At 41.4% G+C, this 15,890-nt stretch overlaps 1 protein-coding gene across 4 annotated transcripts in view; it reads right to left on the bottom strand.

Annotated features, from left to right (window-relative positions):
- Positions 1–13,774, bottom strand: part of DCLK1 (doublecortin like kinase 1) — a 230,355-nt gene extending 216,581 nt beyond the window's left edge. For all 4 annotated transcript variants that reach the window (XM_030954699.1, XM_030954456.1, XM_030954375.1 and 1 more), the window contains exons 1-3: positions 13,440–13,774; positions 10,033–10,422; positions 298–644 (exon numbers count right to left, since the gene is read on the bottom strand). In XM_030954699.1, coding sequence (XP_030810559.1) covers positions 298–644; positions 10,033–10,408 — 723 coding nt within the window. In that variant the 5' untranslated portion in view covers positions 10,409–10,422; positions 13,440–13,774. The remainder of the gene's footprint in view (positions 1–297; positions 645–10,032; positions 10,423–13,439) is intronic.
- Positions 13,775–15,890: the final 2,116 nt, after the last annotated feature.

Raw genomic sequence — 15,890 nt, 5'->3', positions numbered from 1 at the left:
TTAAGTGACATCCTTCATCCTACATTTCCGGCATGCAGAGCCAAAACCACATCACACTTTCAGCAGAACAGATTTAGAGCTATTATTTATCATAAATGGCAAGACCTTCACCAAGGCCAAGTGATGTTTCATGGTGTTCCTGAGCTGCTCACAGATCTTAAGTGCACTATAAGCAGTAGAAGGTCTGGCTGTACGTTCTAAAGCAAATGGGACTCTTTTCTGCTAATGTACTATTCTTTTCCTTCTGGAAAATTATATTTTCTTCATGCTGAGAATGGTCATCATGAAAATTCTTACCTGTTTTCCATCTAGCGTGTACAAGCGTTTAACCACCCCTGAATCCAGCTTGATGGCATCGGTTATGTCAGTAAGAACCTGTTCAAAGGAATGTGCTGTCTTCTTGTTGAGCAGGATCCGGACTGCCTTCCGTGGCTTCACTCCGCTCCTGATGATAGTGACCAGTTTAGGCCTAATGAAATCCTTATTCTCTTTTGTGTCTGGAGCACCTCCTTTAGCAGTGGCAAGAGATGGCACTGAACGAGAAGTAGAAGTTGTCTTAACATTCACTGACCAGTTTGGGTTTACATTCTTTGTGTACTCCAGTTTCTTGAAGGGTTCTATGGAACCACACACATAACTTTCCCCTGTGGAAATAAAAGCAAAAGTCCAGCAAGTCAGATTGGAGAGGGAAGAAAAAAAGAAAAACACAGGAAAATACAAAATCAAATCATTCTTAAATTATTAAATATTATTCTTACCATTCTTGGTCTACAGTGCATAAATATTGATCTCTTCCCTTCTCAGATGCTACCAACTACAAAATGAGTTATCTTTTAAAGATCACTCTTCAACTAATGGTTCAAGAAATACTGTTACGAAAATCCTTAAAAGCAGCAGTTTTCTTATCAGAAAACACTGTTTGCAGTTGGGACCACTGCTGTCAGTAAACACAGTAAACAATGTTTGTATTTCACCAGCAGCCCAGCCCCAGCACATTATCACAGTACTCCCCCAGCCTTCATGCTTAAGTAGCCCACTCCCAAGAAAACATCAGGGCCCAAATATTTCACAGGAAATACTATGAAACATTGCCAAAAAATATAGGCTACAAATAATTTTCTATAAGAAGGTGGATGAAAAGGTCATGGAAATTTGTTAACATTTGATGTTTTTTAAAGCTTTAGGCATCATAAACCCAGGATATATATAGACAAGAAACCTCCATGTATTGTTTACTGACTAAATATATAATATGTGGGGAAATGAAGACGAAGAGTAGCAACTACAGACTTCTCATCACAACAAATGCACCATACTTAAAAGAAAAATAGTGGCTATTAGTTCCTCTTTCTGTTGGAGCATTATCTGCAGTAAAATATTTTTGCAAATACCACACCTACACAACTTCTGGGGAACTAGAAATCAGCCAGAAAACCCAGCACCATGTAGATTAGCACCTGAATCCAGTCCAGCTGAAGGCTGCTGTGTAAGGGGCACCGGCTTGGGTGCTCCCAAACTCTCCCTTGAGCTCGACTGTATTTGTGCTGGCAGTAGCACTGGATGAGTTGGATCAGCTCAGTGATCTGACTGAACATACCAAAGACACTACTAATTTTGCAAGGTGATCCAGTTCATCTTCTGTCTGGGGACAAACAAACAAACAAGCCAAACAAAAACCAAAAAACTCAAAGAAACCAATACTACATCCAGCAAGACCACACCTTCTGGCAGCCTACAGTTAAATCACAAATAATGCAAGATCCTTTCCTGAACAATACCACAGAGACATCTGAGATGTTTTAATTCTTCTGGGTTCAAAAGTTCACTGTATGCTAATAGCACAGAGGCCTTCATGTCAGAAATTCAGCCCAGGGTAACAAAACCAGAACAAAACTCAGTCATGCACCTCCTATGCCAAAAAACATGTAAGAACCAAAGATATTCCTCATGACCCCTACCCCTAAGGAAAGAGGACTCACAGTTCAATCATTAAAAGAAATTAAGTATTAAAAATTAATTTCTGAACAGAAATTTTAAGGTTTCAAGGCACCCAACCCAATTCTGGAGACATTACAGCACACAAGGAATAGATACAGAGTCACCACATCTAAAAATGGGGGCAGGCAACACTGGGACTTGAGGCTTGGATAAAGGTAGGCTCTTCCTTTTAGACACTGCATATATCCAAGATAGACAGATATGTATACGGAAACATCAGACTAGAAGATTCAGCTACAGTAATGAGTAGTCAAGCAGCGCAGGTTCTCTTTTATTCATGTCCTGTCCAATTGTTCTAGTATTAGCTACTCAGTCAGTGCCAGGTCAGAACGCATCCACTGAACCACATCCACAAAATTACAAAGTTTTAAGGAAAAAGAAATCCTACTATGTTTAAGGCTGTATTAAGATCCATACAATAAATACCTGCTTTATAAAATAATTTGCAGAAGTCTCTTTTAAAAATTCTTAAGCAAAATTTATTCTTCTCTATACTTGTGCTTGCAGTAAGATGTAAAATCCACCAGTAACCACTTATTTTGTTTTTTTGGAGGGAAGATATAAATCTGGATTTTGAGGTTCAGTCCTATTAGGGAAATTGTTCACTTCAGTTGCAGAAAATAACATTTATTTAAAAGCAAGTCTTCAAATTAAAACTCACTTCTCAAAGGGTAGGCTCATAAATAAATGTCGATACACAGCGTACTCAGATGATTTACATTTAATTTATTAAGAACTCTTTTGGTTCCCCTTCTTGAAAGGACAGTGTTCCACATGATTTTTAATATCAGCTACATTTAAAGGTCAGATGGATTCCTTGTAGCATTTAACTGCACATCAGCTCTTCATTACAAAACTAAATTTATATGAATGATCATTTAAAAAGGACCAATAGAATCACTGAAGGTTTGGGATTGTTTGAACATAAGCACTTTTGCCCTTTCCTCATTTCCAATGGTACCATATCACTAAAATATTTACACCAAGATAATTTTTTCCCTTCAAGAGGCTCATATTTTTCTACAGAACACCTTGGAGGTAGAACATTCAAGGCCTTCAAAGATGAAATACCTTTAGTAGGAGCTATTTGATACAGTTTAACAGAAATACAGACATTTCTCCCATAATGTTGTTATTTAAAACTATTTTAGAATTAGCTAGGGACTGCAATTCTCATGCATGCTGGTCCTAAGGGTCAGGCCTGTAAGAATAAAAACTTTTAGCTTGTACACAGAGGAATCTCAAATAAAAGGACAAAAGATCTTCACCTAGATTTTCATTCCCTTATTTTTCACCAATACCTCCAGGACAGAAGACTGTAAAAAGGTTTCACAAGGGGCATGACTTAAAAATCCAGTAAATCCATCTCCTGCTTTAGCTATTGCTTCTTCATCACCAGCTCTGAGTAATTGGCAGCTGGAAGAAGAAAGCAACAATCTCCAGACACTAGATTCCTAACAGAACAAGTGTTGAGAAGGGCTCTTTGAAGAAACTGGATTAAGCAAAGGGCACAGAAAACAAAGCCTATTTAACAGTGACAATTTGATTGTAGCTCCCCAGGAGAGGGGAGCAAGTGTTTCACAGCGCAGTCATCTGTCACTAATGGAATTTTGACTCTTGATTACAGCATCAATAGCCATTAGGAAAAGAAAAGGGGAACACCCAGTTGCTTTGGGAGATCTGACATCTAGGAAAAAAAGTGATTACTACACCTTAGAAAGTATCCCTTTCCTGAGAGCCTCTTCCCAGCAACAGTGAAAATGAAATACATACCACTGGAACCTTGCAAAAAAGATGCACAGCGCTTGTTGGTCAGTTTCAAACTTGTTGGTCAGTAACCCTACAATTTAATTTGTATAAATGCTCAACACTTCTGGGACTCAATGTTAAAATAAATCTTAACATTGAGAAATTAATCATAATGCTAATCATGTAGAAGGGCAGATCCCAAAACATTGTTTATGCTTAAAAAAGAAAAAAAAAGAAAAGAAAAATAATAACCTACTACCTGCAGTTGCACATCTGTTAAAATTCAATGCAACTGACCTATCAGAGACATGCAACACTGGAGGATAGTTCTTATGGGTCATGACAGAATTTCAAGGCTTGCTTCACTTATTAAATATTTGTAGAAATAATATCTGTGTGTATAAAGTTGTTGCTAAGGAGACATTGAATCACTGCACATAAGTACTGGAGCTTTCCTGATGAAAGTGTCTCCTAGCTTTGCACATTGGTATTAGCAGTTAGTTTGTTTTCTTCAGCTTGCTGATATTATCCCTATGAGAATGACCAAGGCATTATCTCTTAAAATCCATTTTTTGTGTTGCTTTTCTGTGCTTAAGGTGACTTAGCCTAAAATAGCTTCATGAGGAAGCCAGTTATCTTAGGTGGAAGCCCTAGAGAAGGAAGAGAGAACCTGTTTGAATCTCACAAACAGAGAGGGAACATCAGCCCCTCTTTGTGGAGGTCAGGATTTGCCAATTTCGGGAAAATAGTGTTGATTTCTTGGAGTACAGTATGTAGTAGGAATGTAAAGTAAATTTATTACTTAGCAGTGATTTATTGGGGTCCATTTCCCCAACAGATAGGATAAGAAATATGTTAAGAGGGTGGGGAAGGGACTAGCACCCCCAGCACCCCATGCCTAAGCGTATATGCCTTGCTTCACTTCTACCCTTTGGTTTTATACATATAAAAGGCAGAATCTCAGTCTCTCAGGAGAAAGGACAAAAAATTCTGACTGTGCCTCACTGCACAGAGCAGATTGCAAAAGGAAGATGACCTGAATGAAATAAATTACTGATACTTAATAGTTCCCAAATGTGTTAGTTAATAGAACAATAACCTACTTTAACCACATTGCTGCTGCCTTGTTTTCCTGCACAGTCTGAAAAAAATGCAACAGTGCAAAAGAGATGGAGCATCTACAGGAAATAAATCTGACCTACACATGTTCACCCAGCAATAAGATGCACCAGAAATTTCAAATCAGATCTCCTCTGACCTTGGAAAGGACTTCTTTCACAAACTTACTTTCTTCTCAGTTCAGACTAAAAAGGTGGGGTTTTTTTCCTCATCAAAAATACTTCCTCTGTCCCCTCAAATTTCTGCAATCTTGTTACAAGTAAGATATACTCTGCACAGACCTAAAAAAAAGTCCATCAAAAAATAACGTAAAGCACCTAGAATAAGAAATCACGTGGACTTCCAAGAAGCTGTTAAGCAAGACAAAAGATGATCAACAGGCTAAACAAATGGATCAACAAATAATCAAATAAATAGTGCCAGAACAACCCTCTACTATTTTATGCAACAGGATCATTCAGCTGTTTGTTTATTAAACAATATAAGGATTGCAGCCATTTCTGACACAGGATTCAGTCCAAGTTTCCCTAAATTTGATAGCCTTGGATCAAGTCCATGGTAAATATCCAGTGTAAATTTAATCCTACAAACAAATGTCCACATAGATTCAGCTCTACAAACATTTAAACAGATACTTTACTATTATTATTTTGATAGCACATTACACACGCATATGAATCTTTCCAACCCATCAATTCGCAACTGCTGAGGTAGGCATGATCTAGAAGAAAGAAGCCATTAGCTCTAGAGAGCATCAGAGACCACATCAATCAATTCCTACAGTCTGGCCTGGCTGGGCTCCTCACCAACAACACCCGAGTGGCTGGCAGAGTCAAGAAGGCAGCAGGAATACTGGGAAGGAGAGGGAGAAGATATGAGAAATGAGGTGACAGTAGGAGTAGCAAGACCCATATAGAAAACAAGTCAGGAACTCTTGCAGCCCATCACTTCAGCAAGGAGATGCTGCCTTTTGAACCCTGCACTGGCAGGCAGCTTCTCTGCTGCTCTGAGCACAAACTGCCTGCCTCCATCACGAGAGCCTTCCCGAGTCCTCATGTGACCCAGCATTTCCTCTGCCCTGCAGCAAGGTTCACATCTCCCAAGAGTTATTAGCTGGCTACAGCTATTACTGGATTTTAAAGCTGGCATATCTGCATCCTTTCAAACTGCTCCTTCAACAAGGTTTGTGGCTCTGAGGTAATCCCCGAGAGGCATTCATTTTTCTTTTCGAGATCATTCCTTAAAACTGTTTTTGCCATTATGCCTACACAAAACATGCAGACACAGAAGTCTTTAGAATCATTTGGCAGTGCACCCAATATTGACATGTGACAAAATTGTTTCCCAGTACGCTCTCAGCCTTGTGGTCTGGAGCTTTCGGCTGGTCTTTGACTGCCAGCTCTCATCTGCAGGGTTAACTTTGTGGTAGGTATCATAGAAACTTAAAACAATCAATTCTGATTCATACCCAAAATTCTGAGGTAATATTATAATAAAATTAATGAGAAAGAGATGCAGTTCTGGCTACAGATTGATTCTGTGTCTTTGTTCCACATAGCAGGACCTCAGGAGTAAAAACTGTAAATATTCTTTGTTTCAGAGTTACCTTGCAATGTTCATTGTTTATTTTGGGGGTAAGATCTCTCCGCCTTTAAGGTTGGTTGCTCTAAGGTTGATACAGTTTTGGAGAAGCAAAGTTATTTCCTGAAACCTACTTTACAGGTAAAAAATTTAGCCTTCAAGAGCAACTTCATCTTTATTTCCTAGGCATGACATGCAATCAAAGCATGTAGAAACAATAAAGTCACGTCACATTCAGAGACGTGAGAGGGTCCAAGCTTCAGGGCTGACAAAAAGAAGGAACTTGAATCTGTTGCATTATTTCCTTCATGTAGTGTGACAGAAGTTACAGACCATGTGAAACTTTTTGGAACAGTACATACCTCTTGTTATTAAACTCCAACAAATCTCACATGCATTAAATCTTAACAGAAAACAAACAAAAAACAACTCGAACAAAAAGATGGAGGGGGGGAACAAAACCAAAAAACCAAAATCAATCAAACCAAAAACCCACAAAACCCCCACACCCAGGGATGTCATTACTTTCAAATAAAGAGAAAACATGTCCATGTATCTCAAAATAATCTAGATCACCAGCACACAGCCATGCCAGCTCTGAAATGTATGCAGAATGGAAATAAATAAAACTGAAGCAGAACAGCTCTTTTACAATCTTTTTCCTTTGGGTCTGTATTTCATGCAGTTCTATGTATTTAGCTCTGGGATGAAAGACAGTGGCTGCTATCTCATTTCCCTTAAGAGCCTCTCTGTCTTTATCTACCACATGAGAAGGTAAGAGTACAACTTCCTCACTTCCTCAGGCATAAAGGCAAAAACCAATTCTAAAAAGCAAAGCTTTATACATTTGCTTCACATTGCAATCGCCAAATCAATGTTCCCCCAATCACGTAAATTCATAACAGTCTCAATAAATTAATTAGTGAATTCACACAGGAAGGGAATAGTCTCACCATGAAGAAAGCAATACTTCATATTTCAGTAGTTGGAGCACAAATGTCATTTGGCAAGAGGCAGAAATCAAGTGATTTTCCAGCTATTTAAACACAAAGCACAGCTTCAAGCTAATTAATGCTGTACCAGACAAGCCAAATTCTAATAAATTTGTATAGTAAAGAGTGGAAGAGGCTTATGCAAAAACCATCATTGAGCTAATAATATACGAACCTGTGCTCCACTGTGAAGTTCTGTGAGTGAAACAACCCACCCTGCAGTTTTATACAAATAAACAGAAGCCCCTTTTCAGATAGAATGAGGATGTAGCTCTCTTCTTCCACACAAAGACTGACTTCTGTAAATCCCACAGTCCTAATGGGACAAGAAAACAAGACTGTCCTCCTTGAACTATACCAGGAAGGGAAAATGTATTCATTGGAAGGGTAAGGAATAAAGTCCCACAGGACAATAAGAAATCCCAAATGCCTTCTTTAAAATAAACCTAGGCCCTTGCACTGTCATTCATTTTGACTGACTGATTAATAGCTGGTATTATTCTTCACTAGGATGCCAAAATAAACCAATCTTACAGGTTGCTGGATTTATTTTTGAATTCAGCTCTTTATTTTCAAAACTGGTTCTGACTGGCTGCAAAAGGACTGGGCAAATCAACATTAACATCAATGAAACTTGCTTCTTGTTGAGCATACCAATCAAATAAGCAAATGCACAAAGACTGCTTTTAAACAGACATTGATTAATATTGGTCTTTCCTCCCAGAAATTGATTTTCTCTGGCAATTAAATACTGTCCTGACAAATATAGTTTTAACTGTGCCCTGAAATTGGTAACATTGCTCCTCAGACCAGTCTCCTTTCCATTTCACTACACCTCTGGCCCTAACCCCCAAACCTGTTACTTAGACAGACAATCCTGCCCCTTCAGTTTTCTTTCTGAAGCATCTTTGTGTTGCCCCCTACTTTCCTTTTTCCACAAGGAAGATTATCAAGAATATCAGGTTCTCAATACTTAAAAAGCTTTCCTCTGCTATGACACAAAAAGGAGACAACCCAATGCTGGCTGAACACCTGCTATGCAAAGCTGCACTCCTCTTTCAGGAGCCGCATTTGCCATTACCCTTTTATTCTTCTCTCTCCATATTAGCCTTCTGATCCTCTCATTACATCCTCTTACTGTAAGTTCTCTCACCTGGTGCTAAAAATGAAAATCACATTGAAATTACAATCTCTGTTACAACTCTAAATTGGCTGTCTGGTGGCTATCTATCTATTCTTTACTGGTTTGTCCATGGCACACTGGGGCCAGGGGCAGGATGGGGGCAAAAATGAATTATTTGTTCTACCTTTATTTTCTTGGAACACAATCAAGTACCTGAATTTGAACTTCACAGGTAAGAAACACTCTCATTTATGACCATGTGATAGTCAATGCCTTCCTACTCTGTACATTCTGGTTTTTTACACTAGAAACCCACTGCAGTCCAGAAGTACTTCAGGTCTGAAAAGCTACTTTAGCTATTCGTAAAACTTGTGAAAAGTACTATCAATTTTTAAAGTTTAATATTCAAATTGATTAATGCTGACAGCTTCTTTTGGCAATAGAACTATCACTGAAGGAGTGATAAATTTGTTCTCAATGGGCTAATTTTTAATGACTGGCATGTCTGACATTTGACAGTGACCAAGAATTATCAGCTCTGACTAAACCACTGGTGACAGTTTATACTGCAGGTACATCAGCCTTATTTACAGACAACCTAAGATCTCTGCAGCTACCTGAAAGGAGGTTGTAGCAAGGTGGGTGTTGGTTCTCTCCTCACAAGTAACAAGCAATAAGACAAGAGGAAAGGCCTCAAGTAGAGCCAGAGCAGGATTAGATTGGGTATTAGGAAAAAATTCTTCATGGAAAGGAATGTCAAGCACTGAAACAGGCCATCCCTCTAGGTTTCAAAGATGTGCAGATTTGACACTTAGGGACATGATTCAGCAGTGGCCTTAGCAGTTCTGGGTTAATGGCTGGACTCAATGATGTAAGAGGTCATTTGCAACCTTACCAATTCTATGACTGGGGAAAAGGGATATGCTACAGAGGAAAAAAACGTTTACAATCTACCCCAGCAGAATCACTACTACAATATTACTCTTTTAACAGGTTGCCAACATTAATGCCATGCAATGAGAGGCTAGTATTTTACTTAAGACATATTTACCTGTAGAGAAGAGGTAGAGCTCTTCACTATGTTTCAGAGACTTAAAAAACCAAAAACATCTTAACTGAATTTCACATAGATTTCATTAGCACCACAGAACTTTTGAAGTGTAACAGACTAAACTCTCACTGGTTTGACCTTGCATCTTTATGAAAAGAAGGATTAGCTGCAATCTTCAGGATACAGGACTATCAACACTATGTTGAAAGGAAAAGGTTAGACATGTTCAACAAGAAGGAAAGAAGTAGCAAGGCAACAATATTTCAAGGCTATCATTTAAGATATCCACAATTCTAGTCAGACCATTGAAAATCCTTCCTTTACCAATAAGAATACCATCACCTCTTTTTGAAAGACTTAAAAGATTAGACAAAGGCCGACTCAAACCTAACTTGACACCTCCAGATCTTACTGCTCACCTTCTACTAGCTGGTCCAAGGAGGAAATCTTCTTGGAGCCATCGATTGTGTAGATTGTTCTCACTCCCTGGGGCAGGTTCACATTGTCGGACAGAGTTCGGGTCAGGTCAGCCAGGAGAGCTTCGAAGGACCTGAAGCGGTCAGGGGAGATGGCGTATACAATCCCTTTGAAGTACCGGTCTCCATTACGGTAGAAACGAACTTTCTTGGCTTTCTTCTCAGAACTCAGGGTCTGTAGAGTGCGGGTTCGGTAAAAGCTGCAGTGGGCACTGTGGGTAGGGCTGGGCAAACCATTCACCCGAGACCCTCTGCCATATCGCTGAGCTTTATCACGCTCATCAAAATGCTCCAGCTCCATATCTCTCCCAAGGGACATCTTGGAAGTTCAACCTAAGGAATGCACAAGAGGAGAGAAAAAGCTTAAGAAACTTAGAAGTTTTAAGGGAACTCAATTTAAGACTTCCTGTTCTATACAACACTCTTACAGAGAACTACTTCTTAGGTTGAGAAAAAAATTTGAATAAAACCATGCTACAGTCACATGGTCATTCCACACATAAGCCTCTTGCCATGCCCTAAGAACTACATTTAAGTTAGATGTCCTAATAACATCACTCATGAACCCAAATGCTAACGATAAGCAAACACTGAGAAGTGTTTGTTCAAATTCAGTATCTCGGAAAATGAGGGGACCAAGTTGACCTACTGGAAAAAAGGAATAAATGCATCAGCTTTCTACTTTTTCTCATGTTATATTCAGGTGCTATTTGAGCCTCATCTACCTTCTCAACTGTTTGCCCCCACTAAACTCTTGGTCCCAACGGTGATCTCAAGAGGTGTTGTTTCAGAAGAGCTGCCAGTTGCCAACAACAATGTAATTAAGAAATTTCCAGAGGAATAGATCTGGCAGGTTGGCAATGAGAATCAGGACTATCGCACATAGTGGGTCAATCCCAATGTTAAAAACTACCTGCATATTCCAACCATTGGTTTCCTCGCAGCCTAAGCTTTGTAATAAATTATTTCAGTTGTCCTTGCACAAATGCTTTTACACACTCTGAATCAACAGAAGGGCTCAAATGGCACAAAATTAAAGAAAAAATATATTAGGATACAATGTTTTTCAATCAGCAAGCTACTTCAGGACTCTGTGTCTTGCAAGATGTATTATTAATATCCTAAGTCTAATATTCAAATTGATTAAGGCCAACAGCTTCTTTTGCCATCACCAAAGTAGTGATAAAATCAGTGCCACTGAGCAAATAAGCAATCCGTGTCTCCGATGTTTGACTGTGAGAAACACCCCTCAGCCTTGACCAAAACAATCCCAGTTGTTCAATACAGTTTACATAAGCAGAAGTTGACATGTTCTGAAATAAAATCAAAGAGGCAAATACTTCTGTGTACTTTTTGACAACCAACACAAGACTAAATAATACAAAGTGCACGTTAATCTTTGCAAACAGAAGACACAAAAATACAAAAAAATAGAATAATCAAAAGATCATTAGGTTCTAAACATATTCATTTTAATTTAGGAGCCACCTAGATTTGCAGTTGTCTGCAGAATAGTAAAGCACTGAAAGTTTATTTATAGCACAGATACATAGACCTAATTTAGAAGTGGCCTCTCTCATTGATTTCCAATAAAAAGACAAAAACCCAGCAAGCACTAGCTTTGTTTCAACCACTCATAATGATGTGACCATTAAGAAAAAAAAGATGTATTCAAACCAGCTGTAGAACAGTGGGAGAAAATAGAGGAAAACTTACAGATGCTCTTTGACTTGCAGAAGTTTGTATTAAACCAATGATTATACAGCTGGACCCTGATGTTGCAAAGCTGTAGGTGATGTGCTCAGCAACTTCTCAGAGCAGTCCATGTGCTGGACTAGCAGAGGCTCCTAAGACAAATGTGGGGCCCTAGTGGAAATTATTTACCCTACTTAGTTACAGCTCACAACTGACTTTGTTACACTGACACAGGATCATATGCTTATGTATAAATGCAGGATTTATACTTGTAAATCCTTCAGAAGTACCTACACATAGTACAGTGTATGTGTTTTCTTATATATGTAAAAAAAAAAAAAAGACTAATCTCTGCTTTTCCCATGCATATTACATCCCATTTCAGTGAAATGAACAAGAACATTTGCTGTGGCATTTCACTCCATAGGTTAAATGCAAAATACAGCTTAGTGGCCACATTTTAGGATTGAGAACACACCATCACTGCCTCCATGTTAAAAAAAAATTGTCAGTTATTTTAATTCCCATCCAATTCCAGTGAGAACCTGTTATTTAGATTTAAACAATCCCAGAATGCACAATTCAGAAACTGTATCTCTGAAGCAATTCCCATGCCAAGAAAAATGGATTTTTCTTAGGTCTGCTGTTATCTTTGCTTAAACCATCTCTAATACACCCCATTAAAAAAAAAAGTTTAGACGAAGATATTCTCTTTCAGCTTTATTAATTTTGGATGAGAGGCAAGAAGAAGTGTGAGTCACTGTCCTTTCTTCCACAGGTTTATGCTTTTATCAATACTATCTGTAATTCCCAACTACATCCTTAAAACCGAAACAGAGCTCCCCTTTAGCTCCACAGTACTCGTATGTAGAGAAAAGCATGTCTATACCACAAGGTCAGAGCAGACAAAGAAATCCTAAACAATTTGATCTCATGTTTCCGTTTGTGTGTATAAATATATAGTCTTATGCAGGCGAATACGCAAAAACGAACAGACACGCCCCTGAAAAACCACCACGCCAACACTTCACACCCTAACATCTGTTAAAGAATTATTTATAATACAGGTGGGGGTGAGCATTTCCATGAAAAAAACACGCATGCTGATTAAAAAAAAACCACACCACGCCGCGATGTGACTGGGACCCAGCGCAGATCGCACGGCGGCTAAGCAGCCAGATGACCACTCGACACCGGGGGAGGGCGGCGGGTTTGGTGGGGGAACACGGATACATGCTGCAGCGGGCTCACGAAAAGATGGGGTTTATTCTGCTGGGGTAGGGGAACCGTGTGTGACACACGCCCATTCCTCCGGAGCTGGCGCCGGGCACCTCAGCGACCCGCGGGGTGCCCGAGCCGCGGGGTGCCCGGGGCAGCGCCGCTCCCCGGGGCCGGACCCGCTCCCGCAGCCCGGCACTCGCTGCCCGGGGCCGGACCCGCTCCCGCAGCCCGGCACTCGCTGCCCGGGGCCGGACCCGCTCCCGCAGCCCGGCAGCCGCCCGCAGAGCCCGGCGGAGGCCGCCGCCCCACACAATGGGCACAGGTGCATCGCTCCGCTCCGCGACCGCGCCCCGGCGGCCCCGCACGCCGCAGCCCCCGCGCAGGGCAGGACAGGACAGGACAGGCACGGCCACGGCCCCAGCCCCAGCGCTTACCTGTTCTCCGCAGCCTGGCGGGCACCTCCTCACTCAGACCTGCCGGCCGGGCGCGGAGGGAAGGCGGCGGCTCGGAATGGGAAGCGGCCAAAGAGCGGCGGCTCCCGCCCTCCCCCCGCGACCACCCGGCTGTAGGCGCAGTAGTTGCCGCAGAAAGCGGCTCTGCTGCCTTTGTTACGCCTCCCCTGGCTGTAGCGCGCTGCTGGGGAGCCCGGGCTGCAGCTGCTTCGCCTTTCTTCTGCTGCTGCCGGTTGCAGTGATTTGCATTAGCCCGGCCCTCATTGAAATGCGGCTCTTCACACCAGCCTCTCCCAGGCGCTCTCCAGAGGGCGGCGCCGCCGCCGCTGTCTCCCCCTCTCTCCCTCCCGTTGCGGGCACGCTCTTCCATGGGCGCTGCGGGAATGCCGCCGCCGGAGCCGCTGCGGGCAGCGCGCCGGGTGCCAGCCGAGCCCTGCCGGGACCATCGGGCACCATCCCGGCGGGATCTCCCCGGGGCACATCCCCGGGGCACACCGCGGGTAGCTGCCCGCCCGGCGCCTCTCTTCGCCCCGGGCAGCCCCAGGCCGGGAGGCGTGCCCGATCCGGAGCTGCCTGTGCCCGGGATAGAGCTGTGCCTGCCGAGGGGGGCATCTGGCCCGAGACCGAAAAACGCCTTGGGAAGTAATTTTAGTAAATGAGTATGTTGGCATTTCCAGGAGGTTCGCCTGGGCACGAGGTACTGAAATCCCACCGAGTTCCCAAAGCCCCATGACATGACTTGGGTGCTGAAGGTGGGATTGATATGGAATTTAGGTATTAAAAATGTGGGATTTAGATATTAGAAGCTGGAGCCATGCTTATTCATACCACTCACTCAGTTACAGCTGACCTTGGAGGTGACTAAATTCCATAGATGCTACAGTTTTTAGGATGAAATTTCTCAGAACATGTATTTGGCTAAAGGCATCTCAGGCTTCATCTGACTGAGTCATCCAACTCCTGAGCCCATCAGGTCTTGGAACATGTTTGCCAAGTCAACCTCCACACAAAAATTCAGCCATACTTGATGCTTTCTCCTCATAGGCTTGTTATTCTTCAGTTTAGTGTAAAAATTTCAGTGGTGAGATCCTTCTCGAGACGAAGGATCTGGTTTGCTTCCCTTTGTGCAGCAAAGACTTCGGTCCTCTTCTGCTTGTCAGGTAAACAGCCTATGGTCCAGGGGGACATGGAAGAGAAGAAAACACAGTCTGTCCCTTCTGTTGGAGCTGCTCCGCTCTGAAAGAATTAAAAATGCATTAGATCAGAGAGAGGGAATTAGTCTGTAACCTCATGGTTATGGCACTCATTTGGGAAGGACAAAAGATGGCTTTGTGTGTCTGTATTTCAGACAATTTATGTGTTTTATATCCATAAATCCAGGGACAATCAGTGGAGCAGGGACTTAAGCCCAGGGTGCCCTGCTCCCTTTGACAGACCTTTAATCAGAATAGAGGCTCCTGTTTAATTTCTCTGAAGGCAAACCAAGCCTTCCATCTACAAAAAATGTAAGAGGCTCAAAAGAAGGGGATGGATCACTCCCTTTCTTTTCTTTTCCCCCCAGAGAAGTCCACATGTAGGTTCTCAGGAGACAGGAGATTCCCTAAAGGAGAAAAGTTAATTGTTGCCTTGTCTTCATCATCCTGGAGGAGTTTTTTAATCGCTAAAGAACAGAGCAAACAGGAGTCTTCTGGCTACACATTTTCCCCTAGATTTGAAAGAGAAATGAGCACCTGAAACCTTCAGAAAAAACCTCTGCTCAAATGAGTAATAGTATTAAAATACCTGAACATCAAAAAGAGTCAGAATTCAATGTCCAATTGTGTCCTCAGCACACTCTTACCACCTAGCTTAGTTTTTGTGGGTCTTGTTCTAAGGCACTTAACTCTTCCCCTATGGACAATGAGGTGCAGAGTCACTTTACTATAAAGCCTTGTTTTTCAGGTGCTAGTTCCTAAAAAATGAACACATCCACATTGAGTATTTCACCAGCTTTTTAGTCTGTTGTGTTTGAAAATGTCCTGGTCTGTGCTTAGACAAAACAGATATCAGTGATATTGGTAACTTTGATATATGCAGGGAGAGAATGGAAACTGATATGAAAAGAATTCTGGTAGTCTTACAACAAAACTTTATTCTTTAAACCACTTCTTTTGTAGGTCAACAATCAAATAAAATATTCATGACAGTCTTAAATTATATGAAAAAGCAGACAATCACAAAGATTAGAGATGGAAAATACCACTGTGGTCCTGAAAAAGGAGTGTTCTTTAACATTCTTCAGTGCTATTTTGTTCAGTTCATTGTAAATGTCTCAAACGTCTTGGGGCTTCTGCTCCCCAAAGGAAACATCCCTTTAAAGTTGAATTCCTCCAATGATAAAGAATTTTTTTTTTTCTGATGATCAGGTTAATGGAAGTTTCTTATGTTTCAACT

The sequence above is a fragment of the Camarhynchus parvulus genome, chromosome 1 (assembly GCF_901933205.1).
Source record: "Camarhynchus parvulus chromosome 1, STF_HiC, whole genome shotgun sequence".
Lineage (NCBI taxonomy): Eukaryota > Metazoa > Chordata > Aves > Passeriformes > Thraupidae > Camarhynchus > Camarhynchus parvulus.
This window is presented reverse-complemented; position numbering and strand designations above follow the sequence as displayed.